Source organism: Syngnathoides biaculeatus, chromosome 12 (assembly GCF_019802595.1).
Source record: "Syngnathoides biaculeatus isolate LvHL_M chromosome 12, ASM1980259v1, whole genome shotgun sequence".
Classification (NCBI taxonomy): Eukaryota; Metazoa; Chordata; class Actinopteri; order Syngnathiformes; family Syngnathidae; genus Syngnathoides; species Syngnathoides biaculeatus.
In genome coordinates, this window is record NC_084651.1 from 7,017,670 (window position 1) to 7,043,491 (window position 25,822).

The window sequence follows — 25,822 nt, forward strand, 5'->3', positions numbered from 1 at the left end:
TGAACAAATGAGACAAACAGATGGAGAACAAATTGAAATCACAACAACAACAAAATACAAATAACCAGGAGATAGAATTACAGAGAAAAAACTATTAAAGAAATTATTAAAATGACATAAAAACAAACTAACATTGAAAAAGTGACGGTAAAAAAAATAACGAAATTAAAATGACAAAAACAAACTCACATTGAAAAAGTGATGGTAAAAAATTATAAGAAATCATTAAAATAATGACAAAGCTAAAATTGAAAAAGTTATAAAAAATTATTAAAATGACAAAAACAAACTAACATTGAAGAAGTGAATTAGAAAAAAATTACAATTGCAACAAAATGAAACCCAAGTAAATGAAGCATGATATAACGAAAAACAAATTAAATAAATGAAATGGAAAAATAAAATGCAATAAATCTAATTCACAAAAATAAAACAAATTTCATCAAACCAAAATAAACAAAACAAAAACATAACACACAAAATAAAATCACCGCAAAAATAAAACAAAATTACAACAAAATAAAGAAAAAAAATACCTGAAAAAATACAATTAAAAGTATAACAAGACAAACCAAAAAAAGGGAAATTAAGACTAAATGTGGACATAAAAAACTTAACCTAAAATGTAAAGAAAATAAAAATTTAAAACCAAAAAAAATTACAGGCACACAATCAATGAATTAAATTTTTTTACATGAAAACCTTGTGTGGTGCTAATGTCATTGTTACTCAGCCGGTAATTGTGGGTCAAAATCGCGATCCCGAATTACATGAAATGAGTTCAAAAATTACAATTTTGAATCCATTTCAGCTTGGCTTCGAATTTCTGCTCGGGACTTCTTCTTGTTCACTATAAATTGTTCATAGCTGTGAACGTGACTTTGAATTTTCCCAATGACCCCCACAGGTGGCGCGCCATGCGGACGGCTCGGGTCCACTTCTTTGATCCCTAGCGACAAGCGTGCGGCGCCGATCCGCCCGCCGCCGGGTTCCCGCGCCAGGGGTCCGGCGCCGAAGGTCCGGGAGCGGCTGCTGTTCCACGAGTACTCCTCAACAGTCTCCGGGTCGTCACACCAACAACACCACGAGAGTGAGTCACTGAGCCGCGTCACCTTTGTCCTTTCGCTGGAGCCTGCTTTTAATTTCCTTGACATATTAATTTATTCGTGGGAGCATGAAAGAGAAAACATTTTAAAAAATTTAATAGCAGAGTGAATTTTTTTTTTTACTAAGATTGTGATATCAAATTCCATTCCGATCCAACTTTTTGTTGAAGCACTTTAAAAGCAGGCACATCGCGCCAAAGGGATAAAATTACATCAAAAGCAAAAAGGTTCGCATGAAACACTTAAGCTTGCGAAATAAATAATATGATACCATAAATAAAATGAAAAGACACTGTCAGTCATAAAAGGAGCCACAAAAGCAATGGGAATAAAAACTTTTTTTTTTTAAAGTCAACATCTCAGTGGGTGTCGATTGCCAAGGAGATATGAAGATAAGATTTAAGAACGAGTCGTGTTTTCATGTCTGATGTGCGAAAGAAAAAATTATTCCAGAGTAACAAGTGTGTCATAACCATCAGGAAAAAAATATAGTGGTTTTTTTTAAAGTTATCACAAAGACAAATTTGTCCTATTTGTGTGGCTTGCAAGTAAATCAGACCGCGTGCTTTTTCTTTGGCATCTTTTGGTGGAGCCTTGCGCCCGTACCGCTGGGCCAATGACAAGCGGGGCTTTCGTTACTATGACGACTATTGACGAGACAAGCAACCGGCTTGGATTTGAGTCCAAAGTAAATGGAAATAACTAATTAAAAATGACAAATGTCTATCCTGGGCGGCAGGCTCGAGATCAACCGGTAAAAGCGTTGACCTCACAGTTCTGAGGACCCGGGTTCGATCCCGGCCCCACCCTTGTGGAGTTTGCATGTTCTCCCCGTGCCTGCGTGGGTTTTCTCCGGGCACTCCGGTTTCCTCCCACATCCCAAAAAACACGCAACATTAATTGGACACTCTAAATTGCCCCAAGGTGTGATTGTGAGTGCGGCTGTTTGTCCCGATGTGCCCTGCGATTGGCTGGCAACCAGTTCAGGCTGTGCCCCCCCTCCGGCCCGTTGACAGCCGGGAGAGGCTCCGCCACTCCCCGCGACCCTTGTGAGGATAAGTGGCAAAGAAAATGGATGGAAATGTCTATCCTTTATCTATTTAGGTTAATACGGATGGTGCCACAAGACCACTTCCGTGTTCAGTGACCCTGTGGTCTTTTTGAGTTATTTTAAAAAAAAAAAAAAACCTCTGTGCCGTCCTAGTGTCACTCTAAATGTTACAATGATTTTACAGTTTCATAAATATAAAGACTGAAATGTACACGTTATGAATTCAAATAAAAGAGTAAGCCACATCGTCCTTGATGGTCGGCAGCAGTTGTAGCTGGTACAAATGTTTATTTCCATAGCACAGCAAATGTCACATTTTTATGCAATTAAAGGGTTTTGGATTTGAGAATTCAACATGAAAAAGAAAACACAAAGTAACAAATCAAAAATATGTCAATATCAAAAATAAGATAATTACTGAGCATTGAAGGCCCTTTCCTGGAAAATTTAAAAAAAAAAAAAAAAAAAAAATGGCCCAAATTAGGCCTCGTTTCACCATTGGGTGTTAGGACATGATAGCATCCAAAGTCATTTTCTTCAAACAAACGCGGCGCCCGCATCACGCTGACGTCACGTTCGGCATGTTTTTATCCGGCTGCGGGATGCCCGCAATAATCCCGCCCATGCCAAACTCTTCTTGTGGTGCCAATGCGCTAAAATGGCTCAAAAAACACATCGTCCCAAATCTGTCGAGTTTGTTGCTCTGGCAGGAAATGACACCTATAAATCGGTATCACCCACCGTTCGTCATGTACTTTTTTTTTTTTTTTTTTAAATCTATTTCTGTACAGTGGTGTCGTGCGGTACAAGTGACTCCACATACGAGTCGACAGACTACTACCACACACAAAAAGATACAAATATTCAGCTTTTGCGAGAAGATTCTGGATGGAACACTATTTGCGGGGGTGACGGACCGGGCCGCACTGCCAAGAGCGAGGGAAAACATTTTTATTTTTCAACCCCCCAAAAAATATCAGATAAAAACCACCAATAAGTGTTTTTGTGATTCCCCTTTCTCCCCCAAAAAAAGATAAATGGAAGTTTCAATATCCATCCATCCATTTTCTTAGCCGCTTATCCTCACGAGCGTAGTGGGGAGTGCTGAAACACATCCCAGGTGTCAAAGGGCAGGAGGCGGGGTACACCCTGAACTGAGTGCCAGCCAATCGCAGGCCACATAGAGACAAACAACCAATCACACCTACGGGCATTTAGAGTGTCCAATTAATGTCGCATGGTTTTGGGATGTGGGAGGAAACCGGAGTGCCCGTAGGAAACCCACGCAGGCACGGGGAGAACATGCAAAATCCACAAAGGCAGGTCCGGGATCGAACCCGGGACCTCAGAACTGTGAGGCCGACGCTTTTACCAGCTGCAACACCGTGCCGTTGAAGTTTCAAATAATCCTGAAAAAAATGCTAAAAATAATTCCATTAAAAAAAAAAAAAAATAGTTGAGAATGGGAAAAATATGGTGGCACGGGAGGCTCAGCTGGTAAAGCGTTGGCCTCACAGTTCTGAGGTCCCGGGTTCGATCCCGGAGCCGCCTGTGTGGAGTCTGCATGTTCTCCCCGTGCCTGCCTGGGTTTTCTCCCACATCCCAAAAACCTGCAACATTACTTGGACACACTAAATTGCCCGTAGATGTGATTGTGAGTGCGGTTGTTTTGTCCATATGTGCCCTGCGATTGGCTGGCAATCAGTTCAGGGTGCACCCCGCCTCCTCCCCATTGACAGTTGGGATAGGCTCTAGCACTCCCCGTGACCCTCATGAGGATAAGCGGTAAAAAAAAAAGGATGGATTTTTTTCCTGTGGTACGTGTATTGAGCTGACAAGTGAGAGGTTGAAAATGGATGGACGGAAAATTATCCACAAATATGCAAATCTTTAGGAGTCGAACTGCAAACTTTACTCGTGAACTTTTGAATGCATTTTTTCCACAACTTGCTGTTCTCTGGCAAGAAGCTAAATCTCAAAATTGACAAAAGTTGTATGATATGATTTGATTTATTATTATTTTTTCCTCCTTGAAAGCTGAATACTTTTGAAAACTTTTTGGGAGCAGAGTACAACCACCACACATGTCGAAACTTGACATACAAGTCCACCATCTTCCAAAAGGTGCAAGAAGTCTTTTTTTTTTTTGTTGACTAATACCTTGTAAAGTGCCGTCAAGATAACGTGTCGGCGCCGTCGTCTTCGGCGTCGGGCGTGAGCTGCCGCAGCAGCTCGACGTAGAGCAGAAGGCGGGCCAGCAGAGGCGTGTTCTTGTCGCAGCGCAGCAGCTTGGAGTAAACCTTCTTGTAGCTTTGCAGGAGCTCTTCGTCCTTTTTGCTGCACATCGAGAATTTGTGAGGCTCTCTGCAAGGTGAAAAGGTGGCCGGAACCGGTTTTCGGGATCCTCACCTGGGTTTGCGTTTGGTTTTCAGCATGAGTTTGATGAGCTGCAGGAGCAGGTCGGAGAAGCGAGACTCAAACAGAACGGTCAGTTTGGTCACCTCCTGGAAGTTGAGACCTCCCGACGGGGGGCCGCCCGAAGCCGGCGGGAGAGCTGCGTCGCCTCCCTGAAAACCACGGGGCATGAAATAAGAGGTGAGCAGCACCACCTAGTGTCCACTTATTTTTACTGAACTCCAGAATGGTGTTAAAAAAAATGATAAAATAGAAAGTCAAGAAATTAGCTTGACTTTAAGGGGCGGGGCCAGGTGAGTTACCTCCCCCCGCACGCGAGGGCATTTTAGTACCGCCGTTGCCGACTTTTCTTTTCACTTCACTCAACTGGATGCGTATTTGTCGTTCCAATTTCGACTTGCGACACAAAGCCGTCACGCGTCTCGTTGCGACAACCATACTTGGCCTTGGTTGTGCAGAATATGAAGAAAGTTGAGGGTGAGCTCACTTGGCTGTGATATTTGGGGTACTGTAATTTCCAGCCTACAAGCCGTGACTTTTTTCCACACGCTTTTGACCCTGCGAAGTATGCGGTGATGCGGCTAGTTTGTGCGTTTTTTGTAACGGCCGCAATGGGGCACTCGAGCGGAAAAGGTAAGTGAAATGATAGAATATATGTGCCGAGGAAGAGACTTTTACCGTCCGTGTTAATGCTGTCCTAGCTTGTTGCTGCTGTGTTACTGGCGTGTCTCAGTGATACTTACTGGTAAGTTTTATTTTAACCGGCCCTGTTAGCATTAGCGCTAGCTTTAGCCTGGCGCTAGCGTTATCACCAGCAAGAGTTAGTGCTGTGCTAGCGTGTTGCTACTGTGTTACTGGCGTGTCTGTGATATTTACCAGTAAGTTTTATTTTAACCAGCCCTGTTAGCATTAGCCCTAGCTTTAGCGCGGCACTCGCTTTAGCACGGCTAACTAGCTAGCGTTAGTGGTGTGGTAGCGTGTTGCTACTGTGTTACTGGTGTGTCTCAGTGATATTTACCAGTAAGTTTTATTTTATTATTATTTTATTTTATGTTATGTGAGCATTACCACTAGCTTTAGCGCGGCGCTAGTGTTAGCAATAAGGTTAGCGCGGCTAACTAGCTAGCGTGAGCGCTGTGTTACTGGTGCGTCTAAGTGATATTTACTGCTAAGTTTTATTTTAACTGGCCCCTTCTCTGTTAGCATTAGCGCGGCGCAAGCGTTAGCACTAGCGCAACTAACTAGCCAGCATTAGCGCCACGCTAGCAATAAACTCTTTCTGTGTACCGTCCTTCTTTGTTTTCAATGTGGGGACTTGCAGCTTTTACACAGCTGCGGCATATGTATGTACCAAATGGTATTTCCTTTACAAATGTACTCTGTGAGGCTTGTAACCAGGTGCGCTCTGTAGGCCAGGAATTACAGTAATTTGACAAGTCACAGGCATGTTAAGACACCTGGAAACTCTTTCAAAAAGTGAGAAAAAAAAATGAATCGTATGTTTCCTTCCATATTGACCTTGTATAATTGTATTTTTAGAGCATGCGACCTGACCATCAGAAAGTCCTTCAAACCTCTTTCTGCTCCTCAAGCAGTTCTTTGTGAATAATCTGGAAGGCACAGCGAGTCTCCGCCATGATCTCCAGAGCTGCAGTCAGGCTCTTCTGCTTGGCCGTGGTGCTGTTCTGAGCTGAGGCGAGACACAAAACACCAAGAGGGGGGCAAGTTATCTCCAATCTGACATTGGAGAAGACAAAGACCGTAGGCCGCAACGGAACGCACCTGCCATGGTGAACTCGGCGAAGGCCACCCTCTCCAGCAGTGCGCGGAGCAGCTCGCACGGCGCGTCTTTGAGGCTGAGGAACAAATGCACGGCCTTGCTGTAGTGGAGCTCCGCCAGGCTCCGGTGGTGCTTCCTCAAGCGCTCGTCCCCCACCTGGTTTGGTTTGGATTTGTTAGCGAAGCCCACACAGCATTTGGTTGGAGGGAGGTCGTTGCCACGGTTTCCCCACCTGGTTGCGGAAGCAACTGTGGTACATGGAGGCCAGGCGGTGGTGGATGGTGGCCGCTCTGTACTGGTACAGCGGCTGACGCGCAGACTCTGTGTGCAGGTCGCAATACTTGAGCGACTTCATCATGGCCTCTGTTACTTCCCGCTCAATCTAGAAGAAATATACCAAAAAAAAAAAAATGGACTACCGTCATTTCCGGCCTACAAGCCGCAATTTTTTACACACGCTTCCAACGCTGCAGTTTATACGGTGATGCAGCTAATTTGTGGATTTTTTTTTTCTTCTAACGGCCGCAAGGGGGCGCTCGAGCTGAAAAGGTAGGAGTTTGACAGGTGGAATATATCTGCCGAGGAAGTGACTTTTACTGGCCCGGCCCTGTTAGCACTAGCGTGTTACTGCCGTGAAAAGGTAGGAATGAGACCGGCGGAATATATGTGCCGAGGAAGTGACTTAACGGTCCGGCCCTGTTAGCGCTAGCGTGTTACTGTTGTGTCTCAGTGATTTTTACCGGTATGTTTTTTTTTTTTTGTTTTTTTTTTTAACCAGCCGTGTTATAGCGCTGCGGTAGCGTTAGCATGCCGTTAGCATTAGCGCGGTGCTGGCACTAGCGTTAAACTCTCTGTGTCCCGTCTTTCTTTGTAAATATATCTCGTGTTTTTCAATGTGGGCACTTGCGGCTTTTACACGGCTGGGGCGTATGTATGTCCCAAATAGTATTTCCTTTCCAAATGTACTGGGTGAGGCTTATAACTAGGTGCGCTCCGTAGGCCAGGAATTACGGTATATTTAGTATTTGAATTACAGATGAACAACTGTTACATGATACCTGTTCCGGAGCCTTCCTGGACAGCGGCGCGTAGTCTTGCAGAAGTGTTGCCAGTGTGAAATACGTAGTGGACAGCTCCCAGTTCACACTGTCCCAGACTGGCTGGTGGTTCTCTCGGCAAGACAACGACCTCATCGCACGTAGGTAGTAGTCTATAGCCTGGTATTTGAAAAAAAGAAGACATCTGTAGACATGCGTTTAAGGTGCGGTACACGCAGCGCAGTAGTTCAGCATCACCTTGTGGTAGTAAAGAGCCTCCTCGGGGGAGAACTCGCCCCTGCTGTCGTCCACGGAGACCACGCCCGAGTGGGCCTGGGCGCAGATCCTCATCAGTTTGCCCGTGTTGCACAGCAGCAGCGCTTTGTTGGTGCTGTCCCCTATGGCTTCAAAGTCCTTCATGCCCTTCTCGAAAAAGGCAAAGCTCTTTTTCCACACCTCCTGCTCGGCGACAGACACCGAGCTCTTCTCTGCAAGAGTGGAGACGACCGCTAATTAGACGTCCCATTTTTTTTTTTTTCCTCCCCAGTTAATTTTAATCGTAGGACCTTGGTCCGTCTGCATGGTCGCCGCTTGGTTCATGTAGTAGACGCCCATCTCGTTGCGGATGTTCCCGAGCCGTTTGAGCAGTTGGGCCAGCTGGTCCGACGCCTCCTCCTTCAAAGCGTGGGAGACGAGCAGCTCGTAGGCGGCCTCGTAACACTTGCTGCTCACAAACAGCTGGTACTCGAGGTCCGTGGCCAGGTCAGTTGCCATGTTGAAAGCTACGGGGTGACAACTACAATTGTGAGTGCCCAATTGCTGCAGTTCGCTAGTCACGCATTTACCTCTTTGCATTTTTTTCCGTGGCACTGACTGATCTGCAGCCATTTATTGGAAAAACTTGGCTGTTGGTATGTTTTTGTGGTTTTTCTCTAACGTCCTACGATCCCTCAAGATTGTGCCTAAAGTACTGCAGTGCTCCCCCATTATTTCATAGCTCCAACAATACATTTACAATGAGGTAAATGTGTTTAAAGCACGAGTGTGTCTGGAACACATCCATGCAAAACAACTATGGGGTTCACTAGCATTTGTGTCAAAGATGGACGTTGAAGTTGCACTTCTCGACCTCGAGAGGCAACAGTCTTTGTATGTTGGGGAGAAGCCAAGATGGACCTTTCCGACCTGTCAATTACTCGTACGATAATAGCCAATCAGATAGTTTGTCAGATTGTCTTAACCCCTGGCTAGACACGCCCCTCTCGCCATGTTGTCCCACAAGCAATGCTGGTTGTCAGTAGCGTGCGCTTGGCAAAGTTAATGTTACGTAGAAAATGGTCCTCAGATCCGCTTGGGGAACGCGCAACTCTGATGAAACATATCCGGCTAGGTGACGGAAGCCCGCTTGATTCATTTTCCAAAGCCTGTAACACAGTTGAAGTGTCTTCGATGAATTAAGGCTCGCGGAAGAGCGCACGTACAGCTAAATGTGGACAATATCGACAAACACAAGGCTGTATGTTTGAAGGTAAGTGAGGAAGAAGTATCTTATTATTATTATCAGAGCTTTATACATTGCAGGAGAACAACTTTCGTTTTGTTAGCGTATCACTGACCTACTGAATGAAGTGTGTAATGTTTTATGCCGAAGTGTCGGGTTAGTGATGCATAAATGCGCCATGTCATGCACGAGAAATGTCTATTTGCCTATTTGTATCACATCCGACTTTTAAGACGGAGAACTGGTTTCGATTATGAGGCAAGTCAAATGAATACACCCACTCACTTACAAAGACTACAATGATATTACTCATGGTCTTTCCAAGTAAAAAGTACTCACCCTGCTTTACATGACAGTACGATTCCAATATTTTATCCTGTTGGATTTCAATATGAAGTTTGTGAGGCGTCAAACTTTTTTTTGCATCGATTGCCAACATTTCGCTGTAACTCTGACATTGCGTCCTGCTCTGTCCAAAATCTTAATTCCGTGTACATCTCCTTGCGTGAAATAGTTGAAACCTCTCTGTAGAAATCTCTTGCATTTGGCAAAAAACATACCCCAATATTATCTGGAATACGTGATAGAGAATCAACTTCAAACATGTTCTGTTCAATCTCCATTTTGGAAGCTTGTGGGACAAGGCTAAGGGGGCAGAGCTTAAGATCGCCATCGGAAAGGTCCATTGTTGCAGATGTTCCAAAGCGTCTGCAGCACGTTTGTGCTATGCCAAGGAGGCACTTAAGAGAACGATCTTACAAATGACGACAGTCTCATTATTGCTTGACTATTGCTCTTTTTTGGGGCTTTTTTTGCCAAATCAAGTCATTTATTTTTTTAAGGGAAATGTAAGATGAGTTTGAAATTATATAAAAGGGCAGAGGGGGGGTTATAGTGTCGGGTATAACGATGGTTTAAACAGACAATACCTGCAATTATAGTCGTTTTTGAGGTGCATCACTTACTCAGATTTAATTGTAGTGGATTGTGATTTTGCTCCTGACCTTGGCAGCTGCTCTCCCTGTGCAGGCTGTGTAAGATCTCCTGGTCCTCTTTGGTCTGGTAGCTGTACTCCTCCTGGTACGCAGCCCTGTTGTCAGAGTTCTGGGCCAACATCAGCTGGATGTCCCCACACAGCGAGAGGCCGTGGCTGTGAAACAGCAGCACCTGCGGGTGTAGCACGCCGCCGATGGTGCAATACGCATCTGGGTGGGAAAAGAGGAAGGAGAAATGATGCCGAATTGATGGGAACTGATTTCTGGAGTTTGGTTGGAAATCTTACCGTAGCTCTGCAGAGACAGTTTGATATAACGCAACGCCCGTCCGTATTTCAGCAGGTTGGTGGCGGCGTCGGACAGCACGTAGTACGCCTTGGAGGCCTTGAGGAAGAGCTGCAGCTTCATCTGGTGCTGCCAAGAGCCGGGAATCATGCCCGAGCGCGTCGGGTGTTTCTGGTCCGCGTGGAAGGGCCCCACTGAGACAGACGACATTAGGTTTGGAACCTTAAATGTCGATAATCTCCGCAGCTTTATTGTGGTAATGCCGGATAATTTGGCGACCTCTTTCAAGGAGAGGAGAGATGCCTTTCTCCGTGGCGCAGTTTCTGCTGGCGCTCCTGTCTTCGTACTTGAGAGGGATGGGCGTATTGGGGTCCACAGCTGGGAGGTCACTCTCCCTCTTAATGCTGCTATCTACTGCCTTCAGCCCCTGTGCGCAGTCATTTAAAACAATTATGAAAACACACCGTTTTTAGCATTTTTGATGTTGCCATAGTTAACATTATGCCCAAATAGATCTCTCGACACTGCGTGAGACCCAGGATGCACATGTCAGGAAACAATGAGACCCAGCCCTGGAACAATGAGAGTCCCTGCAACGGTAACGCAACAGTATTCTTCCACTATATGACGGTTGTTGCATTGAGTTCCGGCTATATTGCATATTTTTATCGGCACAGTATTTTTCTTTTCCTCAAAATCATCATTGATTATCAAAATGCTTTTTCAAACTGTTTTTCAAATTATTTCATTAGTTTTTTTGTTTATTATGAAGGGGTGCAACCCTGAAAACGCTTTATGGCAGTAAATCTGTTTCTTCATGAATATTCTTTTTAACTATTTTTCCAGTGCAATTATCATGTGCATTACCGTAATTTCCAGCCTATAAATTGCGATTCCCCCCCACACGCTCTCAGCCCTGCGACTTATGCAGTGATGCGGCTAATTTGTGAGACCGGTGGAATATATGTGCCGAGGAAGTAACTTTTACCGGTGTTTTGTTTTTTGACCAGCCCTGTTCACACTACCGTGTTGTTGCTATGTTAAGCTAAGCTAAGGTATTAAATTTTGAAAACTCTTTTGGTGTACCGTCTTTCTTTGTAAATATCTCATCTTTCAACGTGGGCACTCGCAGCTTTTACGCCGGTGCGGCATATGTGTGTACCAAATGATATCTCCTATACAAATGTACTGGGTGAGGCTTATAATCACGTGCGCTCTGTAGGCCGGGAATTACTGTAATTATCCACAGTTTTTCGCCATTTGTGGGCCCAACACAGTGCTTCAAATTAATTAAGACCCTCAAATTCATTGAGGCACTGCTTCTCTGAGGTAATCGTGTTCAAGAAAATGCAAAAATCCCCCAGACTTGCCTTTAACACGTAGTTGAGGACATGTCTGCATCGCTCCTCTTTATCTTGCGAGACAGGAAAAGCACAGCCTGGCTGCAAAGACAAATATGTAACAGGTAATGAAAACGCATACAATCAATTAAAAAAAAAAAAAAAAAAAACAACACCACCACTAACTCGAATGAGCTGAGTAGATTTGTATTTCTCCGGGACCGACAGCTCTCCGACAGAGCGGATGACAGCCACAGCTTTACTGTCATCCCGCGCTCGGCTGTTCCTCTCCGAACTACTGTCGTCGCTCTCCTCCTCCACCTCCAGGTCCTCGTCGTCCTCTTCGCGGTCGTCGTTACTGTAGCTGTCCTCCGAGCCGCAGCCTCGGAACGACTCTCCTCCGTCCTCGTCGTCCTCCTGAGGCTCATCTAGCTGGAAGAGCTCTGACAGCATGTAGTGGGCCGAGGCGATGATCTGCGTGTGTTGAGAGAGAGAGAGAGAGATCAGGACTCATTTGTGGACTTTAAATAAACTATGGGAAATAAAGTGCTTCCTTGACCCGGAAAGTTTAATTTGCTCTCAAAGTACTCATACAATAGTTCCTTGAGATACAAGTGACCTTATTAATGAGTTTTTCAAGTCAGTACAAGCTGTCATTCGGACAGTTCAGAACTTTGGAAACTACAGAGGAATAAAGATGATCACACAATGAAGTCATGGGAAAGAGTAGTGGAGGCTCGACTCGGGACAGAAGTAAGCATTTGAGGGCAACAGTATCGTTTCATGCCTAGAAAGAGTACCACAGATGCACCATTTGCCTTGAGGATGCTCGTGGAAAAGTATAGAGAAGGTAAGAAGGTGCTACATTGTGCTACACCCTATGACAGAGTACCAAGAGAGGAACTGTGGTACTGCATGCGTCAGTCTGGTGTGGCAGAGAAGTATGTTAAAATAGTACAGGACATGTATGATGGCAGCAGAACAATGGTGAGGTGTGCCAGAGGAATTTAAGGTGGAAGTGGGACTGCATCAGGGATCAGCTCTGAGCCCCTTCCTGTTTGCAGTGGTAATGGATAGGCTGACAGATGAGGTTAGACTGAAGTCCCCTTGGACCATGATGTTTGCAAATGATATTGTGATATGCAGTGAAAGCAGGGAGCATGCAGAGGAACAATTAGAAAGATGGAGACATGCACTGGAAAGGAGAGGAATGAAGATTAGCCGAAGTAAAACAGAATATATGTGGGTGAGGCTACAGGGAGAAGAGATAGCGAGGGTGGACAATTTCAAATATTTAGGGTCAACAATACAGAGCAATGGTGAGTGTGGTAAGGAAGTGAAGAAACGGATCCAAGCAGGTTGGAACAGCTGGCGGAAGGTGTCTGGTGTGTAATGTGACAGAAGAGTCTCCGCTAGGACGAAGGGCAAAGTTTACAAAACAGTGGTGAGGATTAGAGATGGTGGCTCTGAAGAAACAACAGGAAGCAGAACTTGAGGTCGCAGAAATGAAGATGTTGAGGTTCTCGCTCGGAGTGAGCAGGTTGGATATGTTCAGAGGCGAGAGAGCGAGTATATTGGTAGAAGGGTGCTGAGGATGGAGCTGTCAGGCAAAAGAGCGAGAGAAAGACCAAAGAAAAGGTTGATGGATGTTGTGAGAGAGGGTGTTAGAGAGGAGGATGCACGTGATTGGCTTAGATGGAAAAAGATGACACGCTGTGGCGACCCCTAATCGGGATAAGCCGAAAGGAAAAGAAGAAGGAGATGGCACAACATATAATGTAAAGAAACCGTACCTGAGGGTGCCTGTCCTGGTCCAGAAGTCTGACGCAGTTTAAAAGCAGAGTTCGTATTGTGCCGTAGTGCTTTCTGTTTTCTCTGGCCTTGAGCATCAGGTTGCATGCCACCCTGAAGCACAAAACAAACCAGTTAGTCCTTTTTTGGTCTATTTAACAATGGACGATATTCTCCTACTTGTAAAGCAACACAGCCACGGGGAGCGTGAAAGGATTGTGGCTTTTCTCCTCTTCGGCTTCCTCGCACAGTGTCGTAAGATCATAAAGCTTCACGATGTCTCTCCCGCTCGCTAAAGGCATGACAGGAGATAGTTGAAAACGTGCGAATGAGGATTTAAACGTACTTCTCTGCTGCGCTACCTTTAAAAAGCCAGTACGTGTGACCCTCCTTGGTGCAGTTGGACTTGAGAAAAGAGAGGATGTTCTGAGCGATGTCTTTCACCACCCTGGTGGAAAAAGTCGAGTTCTCCAGATGGGGGATGTCCTCCGTTTTGATCATCTCGTATTTCTGCGGCGTGCGTATTGATGTGTTAATGAGGGTGGGATGTTACAGAGACGCGACGTCGGATGTTTACCTGAACAATACCGTTGACGTGAAAGCACATGACCAGTTCAGGAACGTTACACATCAGATTGTCCAGCCAGTAGTCAATACCTGTCAGGATATTGATGGGTTTATTGTTATCCCTGGGGAGGGGGAACAGAAGTGTGATATTAAGACATGACGAAACGGCTTCAACGTGAATTTGATGGAACATTGGCTTGAAATTAAAAAAAATAAATAAATCTCTTATCAACTGAAGTTATTGTGAAGATTGTGTGTGTTATGGGAGACAATGGAAATATTATGTTTTTTTTTTTATAATTTATTTATTTAAAACAGTTTTCGACCTTGCTGATGTTTATGAACAGCTAACCGCTACGTCATTCTGTTGCACTTTGACCTACGTTGATATCCAAAATTCCAACCTGAGTTTGAGGCTGACCGCCGGGTAGCGGCCCCCTCCGAAGATCGGCATGTTGGAGCCAACCAGCATGTGGATGTCCTCGAAGGTCCACATGATGTTTCGCACAAAGTCGTTCCTCAGACCCTTGTGGAGTGCAGTAAATTAGTTTAGTAAGGTTTAACTGCTCATTTCAATCAAATCTGCTGAGACAGAATGAACTTACCTGACTATTTTCTCCTTCATTAAAGAGCGCTGGGAGGTTTTGCTCTTGGGGCACCGACGTCACCTGCCCGAGAGCAAATTTGCTGTCTATGGGCACGCGATCCTAAAACAGTTTTCAAAGTCATTTAAAAGTCTGCTTTTGTTCTAACGTACAGTGAAGACCTGTTTATCCCAAGCAATGTGTTCTCCACGCGCAATATGCATATGCTAAAAACATTTTTACACTGTAAAGCCTCTCAATAAACACACATTTTAACATTTTTTTTCCATTTTCATGGAAAATACCGTAATTTCCAGCCTACAAGCCGCGACTTTTTTCACACGCTTTTCAACCCTGCGGCTTATGCGGTGATGCAGCTAATTTGTGCTTTTTTTTGTAACGGCCGCGAGGGGGCACTCGAGCGGAAAAGGTAAGAGTGACACCAGTGGAATATATGTTCCGAGGAAGCGACTTTTACCGGTATGTTTTATTAATTTTTTTTTAACCTGCCCTGTTAGCACTGCGCTAGCCTGTTGCTGCTGTGCTACTGCCGTGTTCCCATGATTTTTACCAGTATGATTTTTTTTTAACTTGTCCTGTTAGTGCTGTCCTACCATGTTGCTACTGTGTAGCTGCCGGGGCTGTTTTTTTTTTTTTTAACCGACATGTTTTTAATTTTTTTTTTTTTAACCAGCCCAGTTCGTGCTACCGTGTTGTTGCTATGTTAAGCTAAGCTAAGGTATTAAAACTTTGAAAAGTCTTTCTGTGTACCGTCTTTCTTTGTAAATAGCTCGTGTTACAATGTGGGCACTTGCGGCTTTTCCACAGGTGTGGCTTATGTATGTATGAAATGGTATTTCAAATATATTGGGTGAGGCTTATAATCAGATGCACTCTGTAGGCCGGAAATTACGGTATATTGAAACGTTGTTTGTACTGTACAAGCATTTTTTTTGTGTGCAGGCGTAAGGCATCTTGGTGCAAAGTAACCATGTTAAAGTGAGCTGTTGAGCTTAACTTGGTGCTTTGCCACCATCTTGTAGCATCTTGGCTCCACCTAAGTTAGAATGCGTTGTAGAGCTTCAAGTGGTGCTTTGACGCCATCTTGTGGCATCCCGGTGCCAACAAATTATGTTGAGGTGAGCTGAGAATTTTCATGTAGTTCTCTGACACTGTTTTGTGGCATCAATAGGCAATCATAAACATTTTTGGGGGGGTGTCACTTTGCAAATTTTTATGAGACAGGATTAAATCCCTAGCAATGTATAGCGCCAATGAAGAAATGCAATTTTGTAATGTCAATCATCGCTCATCGACCTGTTTACAAGCAGCCGTCTCGTCAGCGTCAGAGCCGGTGAAGGTGGTGGGCCATGACGAGCCAAATTCCTGCGACCCGCAATCCTCGTCGTCGTTCAGGTTGTCCGCAACGGGCTCGGCGGCACAATCCCCATTAATACTACAAGCAACACAAAATCGTGAGTATAAAATGAATTACAGAATAACATGGAAATTGTGTTTGTTTGAGTGATTTGAATAACTCGCCTGTAGTAGAGGAACTTGGATAAGATGGCTTTCTGATACCAGTGCTCTTTGCTCTTCTTTTTTCTCTGCCACTTCTGATCCATGAGCCGCTGGTAAAAGTCCTTTAACCACGTCCAATCTCCCGTCTGCAACGTAGACACAGCTAATACAGGATGTCCAAAATAGACAGATACCATAATTTCCGACCTACAACTACAAGCCGCAACTTTTTCCACACGCTTTCAACCATGTGGTTTATGCAGTGATGCGGCTAATTTGTGCATTTTTTATAACGGCTGCAAGGGAGCACTCGAGTGTCAAAGGTAAGTGTGAGACCTGTGGAATATATGTGCCGAGGAAGTGACTTTTACCCGCCCTGTTAGCGTTGCGCTAGCGTCAGCGCTGTGCTAGAGTGTTGCTGCTGTGTTACTGGTGTGTCTCAGTGATATTTATCAGTAAGTTTTATTTAAACCAGCCCTGTTAGCATTAGCGCTAGCTTTAGCACAGCGCTAGCGTTAATGCCACACTAGCGTTAAAACTCTTTCTGTGTACCGTCTTTGTATGTAACTATCTCGTGTTTCAATTTGGGTTTCAATGCGGGCGCTTGCGGCTTTTACACAGCTGCGGCGTATGTGTGTACCAAATGGTATTTCGTTTACAAATGTACTTGGTGAGGCTTGTAACCAGGTGCGCTCTGTAGACCGAGAATTACATTACTAATTATCAATGCATTACCTATACTGTGCCTAGTGTTCAATTTGATGCCATTAAATAATTTTCATTTGGATTTTATTATGTTCAATTGCATTCAGACTTGCCCAGTTAAATAGTGACAGTCCGCGCTACTGAGCGTGGTACCTGAGAGGACCTCATGAAGAGCTCTTGGATGTCCAGCTCATCCAAAAGGAGGGTACGACCCACGCGGTGAACGGCCATGCTGATGTGAGACTTGCTGTACGGGATTTTCAACAGCTTCTTGATGTTCTGTTAGACAAGACTATCAGTATTAGCGGCTTGTTGAAAAAGACTCATACAAAAAACGTGTGATCTGTTCCACTAACCTCTGAGTCTGATACGACGTCGACGTCATCGCCGATGCAGTCGATAAATTCATACGCCATCCCAAAACTGACAATAAAATCTTTTCTGTCACATTTTACATAAGATATAACCTCATAGCACGCTACCAAACAAAAATGTTACAAGTGGATACACAGTTAATTTCATAATGTATGTCATCTAGTGAAAGACCAATTAATTGTTCTGCCAGTTATTATATGCCACTACCGTGGATTACTGAACAAAGATACATTGTTTGTCGTAAATAAACATCACAGTTTTGAAATTTTAATCATGACGCAAAGGTCAAGACTCCAGTACCTGTCAGGTGTGAGGGAACAAGCTAAACTCTCGTCCACCGTAAAGACATTTGATACCTTGAAAATGGCTTGCCCTTGCTGCTGGAACCCAGGACAGTGGTACCAGCGGTGCCCAGCTGGGGGTTCTCCCTCAGCCAGTTGGCAGGAGGCAGTTTGAGGTCGGTCTTCTCCTGCAGTAGGGCATACGTGCTGGGAGGTGGGGCGGCGCAGTACTTGACCACAGCGCGGCTCTTGATTTCGTTGCTGCTGCTCCCTGAGCACATGGCTGAGTCCTTCGCAAGTATGAAGAATATGTGTGTGTTGAATTAAGCAATGTCAAACACGTAAAATGTCTTTAGAACAGAAGTGACCAACCAGTGGTCACGAAAGAAGCAACAAATCCCACAATGCATTGCACTGATACAGAAAAGCTTAGCAAAAATGGCTAACAGAGACACTCAAACATATCAACTAAACTTTATTTCTAGAGCATGTAAATAACTTCAGCTGTAACAAAGTGCTGTAGATAATAAAGATTGGGAAAAAAATACGTACATTATTTAAAAAAAAAACCTCCCTCTTCTGTATCTTAAACCAAACTGCCATAGTGCTTATGTTAAGACATCACAAAGCGTAAAGGGGTTTGTTTGTATTAATTCTGCATAATACACATCTTGAAACAATGTTACAACAGTGTATTTACTTGTTCAATGTTTATTAACCTGAAGTCTGCAGCTTACTGTGATGGTCTATATCCGTGTAGTGTTATCTATACTATTATAGTTCTATGAAATGTGTGGATAATTCCCCACACGACCATCACAGAGATTTTTACTTACATGCTTGTTGTCTCCCGTGGGGATGGTTTCTTCCTGGACATGGTCCCCAGGATCGTTGTCCTCCTCTGAGGCGCTCATAGTTGACACACTAGACAAGTTTTTCAGTGGCGCTACCAACACACTTTTATCGATATAGCTAAAGTTAGTCCCATCTCTTAGCTTAGCATGTTGAGCTCCTTCAGTACCATTCCGGACACGTTGGAAAGCGGTGAACGAGACCCCGGGAGGAAGGCTAACACAGACTACTTCGTTTCACGCTGTCAAACTTACGCAAGGGCAGTCGCCGCATTATGAACTGTTGCGTTTCTCCTCCTCCCCTAAAGCGACCAGTCGGTGTCGCGTCTCATGACAACACACGACTTCCGCTTTCTCCCGAAATGTTCTTTCACCAATATACGTACGTTTTGTAAATTTAAAACAGTGATAACAATGACAAACGAAGAAATGTACTAAAAAATAATATTTTACTGTCCGTTAAATATTAACAAAATTGTTCAACACGAGTATGTTAACCCGGAAGTACTGCATTCGCCCTCGTTCTAGAAAGGTTGAGAATATTCTCCATATACCTGGAAAGAACTGTTTGGAAAATGTCTCATTTTATTATCATTTATTTTACTTACAGTTTAAAAACAATATGTTATCACATGATGTATTAAATTATTCGTCTACTGCTGCCCAACAGATGGAGAAAACATACAGTAAGCCCCACAACATCCTAATAAAAATAATCAATAATAAAATGGAACACACTTGATGCAGTGAAATAGCACATAAATACATTATACTCAAGTGTTAAAATACTTAAATAACAAAATCATTATTAAGAGCTTATTTTAGCCGGTTGCTGATTGGCTAAAAAGGGGGAGAACACGGTACCAGTTGTGGGCGTGGCATTCATCAGCTGACAGCGGCATTTAAACAATCAGCTGTTGTTTGTGACGTCCCCCCACACAATCGAACGTGGAAGATTAAGAAAGGGGGACAAAAAGTCCGTTTAGTGAGCCAGAGAGGGGAGTGCGATGTATTTGTGAACTAAGATGGACCGCTGGAAGAGTCATGTGCGTGCTCGACTGCAACTCAGAGACCAAGCGGAGAAACTTCCTTACGAGGGCGTATATACAAGCTGTACGATTCTTCGTTTTTAGAAATTTTTTTGAAATTTTCCATCCATGCACTCGTCTGAGCTCACAACGGTCAATTGTCCCATGTTTTAGTGTCTCAGTTAGAAGAACGCTTTGAAGTTCGCCAGCAGTTTTTAGTCCAGGCAACAAGGTCAGAAATGTCAACTCTTATTTTGATGGTCATTAATGTTTATTCAAATTGTTGGACAAATAAAATGTCAAAATTCACTTGCTGCAGCTCTGAGGGTGGAGTTGAAGTTGAGAACATCAGATTACTTCAACTCGGCCTTCGAGAAAGCGAGCATCTCGCTGAAAAGGTAAGAAGAGAACAAAGTGAACTTCTGGAGTGTCTTCATGGTCAGGTTTTGGGTTTTGTGTCTCCTCAGCTGTCCCAGACAGTCTCGGACTTGACGACTGTCCTGCATCTGAAAGATGCTGAGCTGCAGCACTGGCAGTCACGGTAAGAATGGCCATAGCCATGGAAATTGTTCCATTTACGAGTACGGGTTGAAATATGAAATTGATATGACATCTCAGGCGGCACAGTGAAGGAACTGGTTAGAGCGTTAGCCTCACAAGTTCTGAAGACCAGGCTTTCAAACCTGCGCCCGCCTGTGTGGAGTTTCGATGTTCTCCCCGTCCCTGCGTGGGTTTTCTCTGGCCATTCCGGTTACCTCCCACATTCCAATAACGTAAATTGACCCTAAATGAGAAAATAACAGTTGTGGTGCCAGAACAGACTCTGGTCATTTTTAAAAAGGTCTAACGTGTGAAACTGTGTTGAGTTTGGTACCGTGCACTTTCCTGTTTACTGGTTCTACCTTTTTAGATAGGGTTTGAACTGTCACAAACCTCCAGTGCAGAGCTGGACCCAAATGCAGGACTCCGAGACACGAGCATGATGTTAGGCAGGGTTTATTCAAGGAACAGGGTCATACGCGGTGTAAGCAGTCCATGAAGGCCAAGGCACAAGACACTAAGCAAAGGTAGGATCCAAAAACATGAAGCGAGGTCTGATGACTAGGAAACGTGAACTAGGACTTGTCTATGACTATGAAACATAAACTAAGACAGGACTAAACTGTGGTGGCATAGAAATACTGTGACGAGGATAGCTCAACACTTCACTATTCCCATTGGTGGAGATTCCTACTGTCAGTGAATACAACTCACTAACTCTGGGCAACGAACTGGCAAATCCCAGTGACAAAAACTCCCAACTTAAATGCCCGTCTAATTAGGGTCCCAATGTGAAACACCTGTCACACAACTCCTGGCAGCAACCAAGTCTTACTCATGACATGAACATTGAAATCCCTTGTGTACGTTTATAAAAATCCGGTGGAGCCCTAAACCAGACCTCTGCGGTACACCACGTGCATTTTAGATGGTTCTGTCCTTATATCATAATGTAAATATAACCACCTGTTCTTTATTGTTGGAATTCAGTGTGTGCCAGCACCGCCAAGAGGCTCTCACTCTGGCTAAAGCAAGCAATGCCCTAAAGGCAAGCCTGAACCAACACGAGTACACCATCGAGCGTCAGACTAAAGAGCTGGCCGCCCTGGACGTGGAGCAGAGGAGCCTGACGGAGGCACTGTCACAGGCTTGGAGCGAGAAGGAGGATCTCCTACGACGGTGGATGGAAGAGAAAAAGGAAGAGGCAGACCGGCTGAATAAGTACAACGACGCGCAGGAGAGGTATACGAGCAAACGAGACGTTCGGATCGTTTCTCAGACTCCTCAAACATTTTTTTTTCTTTTCTCCAGGTGGCAGCGTGTGGCCAGGCACCTGAGGAGGCACCTGTACAGGAAGAAGACCAGCGAGCCCATCGCGAGCAGCTCTTAAGTGTGAAATTAATATGCAATTTGCACGCTCATAGTGGTTGGCAGCAACGTGGTCTGCCTCACAGTCGAGAAGTCCCTGGTTTGAATCTCACCTAGGACTTTCCAGTTTGGAGTTTGCATGTTCTCCACATGCAAGTTAAGTTCATAGAAGACTCTTGATTTTAGGTTATCGAGGAGTTAAAGTCAGATCAACAATATCTAACAGAAATTTATTATAGTCTTTGACCACGATGATAATACAGTAAGAAGTCCGACCTCATCAAAGTACCATTTTCACCTTATTACACATCCGATGATGTCACAGTGCGTTGCCCACAGTCAGCCTATTTTGCAACCGTCTCACTGCTTTTTTTGTTTTGTTTTTTTTTTCCCTTTTGCCTCAAACAGCAATTTTCCAGGTAATTTCTCATTGGTTTTGATTTACCACAAGCGTATATAATTTGAGTAAAACGATTGACCGCCTTTTAACAGGCTTAAAGTGACTGAGAAAACAAGATTTAATCCTTTTAATCAGGTGGTTGCAGTGCATCTGTAAAGAAAATGTAACTTTTAAGGATGTTTTAAAAACAAATCATAATGGCTAATAAACTTGTGTCTGTGTGTGTATAATAAGATAGTGTTTTGATAATTATCGAAATAAAAATTTGCACAATTTAATGCCCTCTTGTTTGGTATCTCTGTTCAGTTAAATCCCAGTCTATTGTAATTGTAATCGTTTTGTATCTTTTTATAAACAAACAAAAACAGGGAGGATGCTGAATCAGTGATTTGGAGTCTTAATTTTTTTTCCCCCCTTTTTGCATTTCAGTTCCTTTCCTCGGCGGCCACCTGAGAGCACGCACAAATCTCGCTGGTTGTCGAGCACGGTTTCCGTAGCCACCAGTGTTTTCCCGAGTTGTCAAGTTGGGGCGACGTGTGTGTACATGTGCCATTTTGCAGTGAAACTACTTTTTCAAACTCCGCCGGCATGGTAAAAGGTAGCAAGCGGTATTCGGCAATGTGCAATGATGGGAAATGGGTAAGATATTCCGAACTGTACCTTCTAAACTCATCAGGCACTGACTTGTATAATCCAATCAGATACACAGTAGCAACTAAAAATCATCAATTTAGTTGTGACTTTAGAATATCACAATAACATTAGCATATACTTAATTATTCTGGTATCTTTAATTCCAAGTTTAATTCGGTAAAACAACTATTGTATATCAATAGATGTTTTGAGGCATATTGTAATTTATATAATTCCCTCTTAATTTTTGCAATTTATTACCTACCATATACAACATGCAAGGCGGCACAGCACGGTGGATCTGCGTGGGTTTTCTCTGGGCACTCCAGTGTCCTCCCACGTTCCAAAAACATGAAACATTAATTGGACACACTAAATAGCCCGGAGGTGTGATTGTGAGTGCGGCTGTTTGTCTCGATGTGCCCAGCGATTCAGGGTGTACCTCGCCTCCTGCCCGTTGACAGCTGGGATAGGCTCCAGCACTCCCCGTGACCCTTGTGAGGATAAGCAGCTAAGAAAATGGATGGATTGCTACAACATGCAAGGTCACAATTCATCTTTTTACATTTTTTTGGGAAGGGTGGATTCACGTGGTAACGTGACAGTTACATGCGCTCATAAGAGTTTTGTACTTAGGATTTTTTTTTTTTTTTTTATAGTTGTAACTCTTTCCTTTCACTTTTTATCCTGGATAATAATTCTTGTGAAATAGCGTAAACCCCCATTTATCACAGAAGATACTTTTTTTTTTTAAATAGTTTGAGCCTTTCAATACCATCCCACACACTTTTAGTGATCAAAGCACATTTAAACACATTTGTAAATGTAGTTTAACTCAAAAAGAAATTCAGACATAAACATGTCAAAAATACAGAGTAAGAATGTATTCAAAAATAACATGTTTTAGACTTTCAACCTTTCAATACCTAACCGTCTGCCACACTGTGATCGCATACTTTAAATAGATTTGTAAATGTTTTTGTAAAAGATAACATTTAAATATTTATTTTTAAAAAATCAATTTAGTGGTACTGAAATAGGTGACAATCTGCGATATAAATGTATTTGAATCCCTCCAGGATGCTGGTCATTTATCTATTTATTTGTTTGTCCATTTATTTATGTATTTATGTTTGTCTATTTATTTATTTGTTTGTTTGTTTATTTATTGATTTTTCTTAATCTTGATTTGCTGTTGTGATGGGAAATTTCTCTCGGGATGAAAGAAGACCAAAGTATTATCCCTCTATGTAAAACCGAGGATTAATATTGATGCTGTATGGAATGTCACTAGATGATGCAAGTGTACTTAATGTTGTGGCCTGCGGTAATTCCTCAGTTTCCGCATCCAGACGCCCCGCCCTGCGAGGGGAGGGACCGGGAGTTGTCCACGAGCACCGGGAGGATGCTGATTCAGGTTCCCGCGCAGTTGCCGCAAGCTTTTGATTTTGAACGCTTTACCAAGACGAGACCGGACCAGGTATTGTATGTGTATCCCCCCCAAAAAATTATGAAATTATTATTATTATTGAAAATTATGAACGATGAAAATATTATGTGTGTATTAGTGTGGTACAGTAAAGCCTCTGTTCTCGAACGTCTCCATTTTTGAACAAATTTGTTTTCGAACGAAAATTTCGAGATTTTTTTTTTTTTTGCTTCCATTTTCGAACGAAAATCGGTACTCGAATCCCCCGACAAAACCCGGAAATAACATATTGCGCGCGGCCAGACCAGCTGACCCACGACGTGCTTTGTTGTAAATTCCCATGCACGCGGCGCAAGCAGCTGACCCACCAACTTTGCGTTTTGTTGTCTATTTGAACGCTTCCCCAAAAAACCTAAAAATAACATTGCGCGCGGCGCAAGCAGCACCCACGACGCGTTTTGTTGTCAATTCAAACACCCCTCGAAAAAATTTGGAAATGACATAACGGGCGCAGCACAACCAGCGCACTTTTGTTATCCTGTATAACGCAACCTCTGTACACAAACGTGTCACAGTAGTTTTCTTCTTATCAAGGACGACCGTATTAACCCCCCAATCATGGCTCCAAAGAAGGGAAGTTGCTTATTTGAAGTTATTCTGCACTTTTGTTAATAAAAAAAAGTTTCAGGGCCAGGGGCCGAGTCGCTATAGATACAGCAATGCACTCCCAGCCGAGGGTACTATACTACTAAAGCGTACATTTTAAGCAAAAAATAAATATATTTCTTAAATTATTTTATTATAGAAAGTATTTAAACTATCCGTGCATTTCTACAATGCAGTTAATTATCAGGAAAAGCTAAAAAATAAAAATGCTTCAAAAAGCCAAATTTTTTAGGCTTGGAACGCATGATTTCTTTTTCCATTCATTGTAATGGGAAACATCGATTTCGCTTTTCGAACAAATCACTTCTCGAACCGTTTTCTGGAACGGATTGTGGTCGAGAACCATGGCATCACTGTATTTGTCTTTTGGGTGTACGCTTTTAGGGGGTGTGGGCTAATGAGCGATGACAGGAGTTGGCCGGTTAGTTCAGTGTGAGCATCTGGGTGTGAGTTGCGGCCTACAGCAGCTCCTGGTGAGTGTCTTGATTTCGCATTTGTGTTTAAGACTGTCTTCCTGTTTTACAGAAAACCAGGACCTATCCAGTCTCGCACCATAACAACAAACTATCCTTCCAGGACAATATCATTGTCTTTGATGACGTGAGTATCCATCTATCCGTACACACCTCGATGTATGAAATCATATTTCGTCCATACTTTTCTCCTTTAACTTTTTGTGTTTAATGACAACAGGGCGCAGGCCGCAAAAAATGTCCCTCGGAGATCAATCAGCACAAGTCTCATTTCTGCCTGTGCCACCACGGGATTAAACCCACCACTGAGAGAAGCTCGGTCTACGGAGCTGACTTTGTGACGCAGCCCACTGTGGAACCCCAAAGGTTCCGGCGCTTCGCGCGCGATCACCGTAAAAAGTGCGCGGGGGCGACCCTGGACGGAGGCGACTTCATGTGGTTCGGACAAGACAGCTACGATGACGTCGACAGCATGGAAGTGCTGGGCTTCGCCAATCTCAATGCGGCTTCCAGACCTCTTTAATTTGGTAACCTGGACCTTTATCCACCTCTTTATACCACCACTATCAATACTGTAATATAATATACTCAACTGTGACATGTACTGTACATCATCTGAAGCGGTTCAGTATCAATATCAAATAACATTACAATCTAAATAAAATTGAGATCATCATAGTCACCAGAGATGCTCAGTGTTAAATGTACAGCGAACCCTTAATATCGCACGGGGATGGGGTCCGAGCCCTGCCAAGAATAGCGAAAATTGTCGATTAAATGATGCCCCCCGCCCTCCAAATGTGTTATAATTGCCTTTAGATGCAACAAGATGGTGGCAAAGCTCTACTACTGTCCAAGTGAATCACTTCAACATCATTCCTTGGCACAACAAGAGTACAGCGAACCCTTGTTTTGGGGCGAATAGGTGAGTTTTACAGCTGCTTAAAGAAAATAGGTTAAAAAAAATTGTGACTATATAAATTTACGAGCGTCGGGTTCACTGTATTGTGCGAAGATCACTCCAGATGTGTTTTCCTAGTCAAAATTGGCAGTAACTAGCGTAAATTCCGGTCTACAGAGTGCACCAGATTATAAACCTC

General features: G+C 43.6%; 3 protein-coding genes across 4 annotated transcripts; 2 read left to right on the forward strand and 1 right to left on the reverse strand.

The window, feature by feature from the left end:
* Positions 1-9: 9 nt before the first annotated feature.
* edrf1 (erythroid differentiation regulatory factor 1) lies at positions 10-18,652 on the reverse strand. Its single transcript, XM_061836961.1, has 26 exons — positions 18,171-18,652; positions 17,410-17,624; positions 17,035-17,101; positions 16,832-16,957; positions 15,995-16,119; positions 15,770-15,908; positions 14,474-14,575; positions 14,273-14,394; positions 13,879-13,990; positions 13,664-13,811; positions 13,482-13,593; positions 13,304-13,415; positions 11,697-11,984; positions 11,541-11,612; positions 10,450-10,597; positions 10,173-10,364; positions 9,895-10,095; positions 7,956-8,171; positions 7,648-7,877; positions 7,411-7,569; positions 6,585-6,734; positions 6,355-6,508; positions 6,147-6,262; positions 4,567-4,724; positions 4,318-4,494; positions 10-1,146 (listed from the first exon to the last, which is right to left on the reverse strand). The coding sequence occupies exons 1-25, from the start codon at positions 18,246-18,248 to the stop codon at positions 4,332-4,334; spliced, it is 3,705 nt and encodes a 1,234-aa protein (XP_061692945.1). The 5' UTR covers positions 18,249-18,652; the 3' UTR covers positions 10-1,146; positions 4,318-4,331.
* Positions 18,653-19,041: 389 nt separating this feature from the next.
* si:ch1073-143l10.2 (uncharacterized protein LOC565165 homolog) lies at positions 19,042-21,659 on the forward strand. 2 transcript variants are annotated; one of them, XM_061836962.1, is made up of 6 exons: positions 19,042-19,298; positions 19,388-19,445; positions 19,533-19,611; positions 19,657-19,754; positions 20,744-20,995; positions 21,065-21,659. In XM_061836962.1, exons 1-6 carry the CDS (start codon positions 19,211-19,213, stop codon positions 21,141-21,143), a joined length of 654 nt encoding a protein of 217 aa, XP_061692946.1. In that variant the 5' UTR covers positions 19,042-19,210; the 3' UTR covers positions 21,144-21,659. The 2 variants fall into 2 exon arrangements, with proteins under 2 accessions (XP_061692946.1, XP_061692947.1); XM_061836963.1 differs by having other exon boundaries at positions 19,043-19,298; positions 19,681-19,754; positions 21,065-21,627.
* Positions 21,660-21,880: 221 nt separating this feature from the next.
* On the forward strand, positions 21,881-25,341 carry tex36 (testis expressed 36). The gene is made up of 4 exons (XM_061836964.1): positions 21,881-22,160; positions 23,494-23,634; positions 24,775-24,849; positions 24,943-25,341. Exons 1-4 carry the CDS (start codon positions 22,110-22,112, stop codon positions 25,243-25,245), a joined length of 570 nt encoding a protein of 189 aa, XP_061692948.1. The 5' UTR covers positions 21,881-22,109; the 3' UTR covers positions 25,246-25,341.
* The last annotated feature ends 481 nt before the right edge of the window (positions 25,342-25,822 follow it).

Bases quoted from the DNA above. Each gene is read 5' to 3' on its own strand.
- tex36 (XM_061836964.1), top strand. From the start codon at position 22,110: ATGGTAAAAGGTAGCAAGCGGTATTCGGCAATGTGCAATGATGGGAAA. The intron at 23,635-24,774 runs GTATTGTATGTG...CCTGTTTTACAG, and splicing joins CCAAGACGAGACCGGACCAG to AAAACCAGGACCTATCCAGT. The intron at 24,850-24,942 runs GTGAGTATCCAT...TAATGACAACAG, and splicing joins ATATCATTGTCTTTGATGAC to GGCGCAGGCCGCAAAAAATG.
- si:ch1073-143l10.2 (XM_061836962.1), top strand. From the start codon at position 19,211: ATGGACCGCTGGAAGAGTCATGTGCGTGCTCGACTGCAACTCAGAGAC. The intron at 19,755-20,743 runs GTAAGAATGGCC...GTTGGAATTCAG, and splicing joins CTGCAGCACTGGCAGTCACG to TGTGTGCCAGCACCGCCAAG. The intron at 20,996-21,064 runs GTATACGAGCAA...TCTTTTCTCCAG, and splicing joins TACAACGACGCGCAGGAGAG to GTGGCAGCGTGTGGCCAGGC.
- edrf1 (XM_061836961.1), bottom strand. From the start codon at position 18,248: ATGAGCGCCTCAGAGGAGGACAACGATCCTGGGGACCATGTCCAGGAA. The intron at 6,263-6,354 runs GTGCGTTCCGTT...GTCTCGCCTCAG, and splicing joins CGCCGAGTTCACCATGGCAG to CTCAGAACAGCACCACGGCC. The intron at 4,725-6,146 runs GTTTGAAGGACT...CGTGGTTTTCAG, and splicing joins TGCTTGAGGAGCAGAAAGAG to GGAGGCGACGCAGCTCTCCC.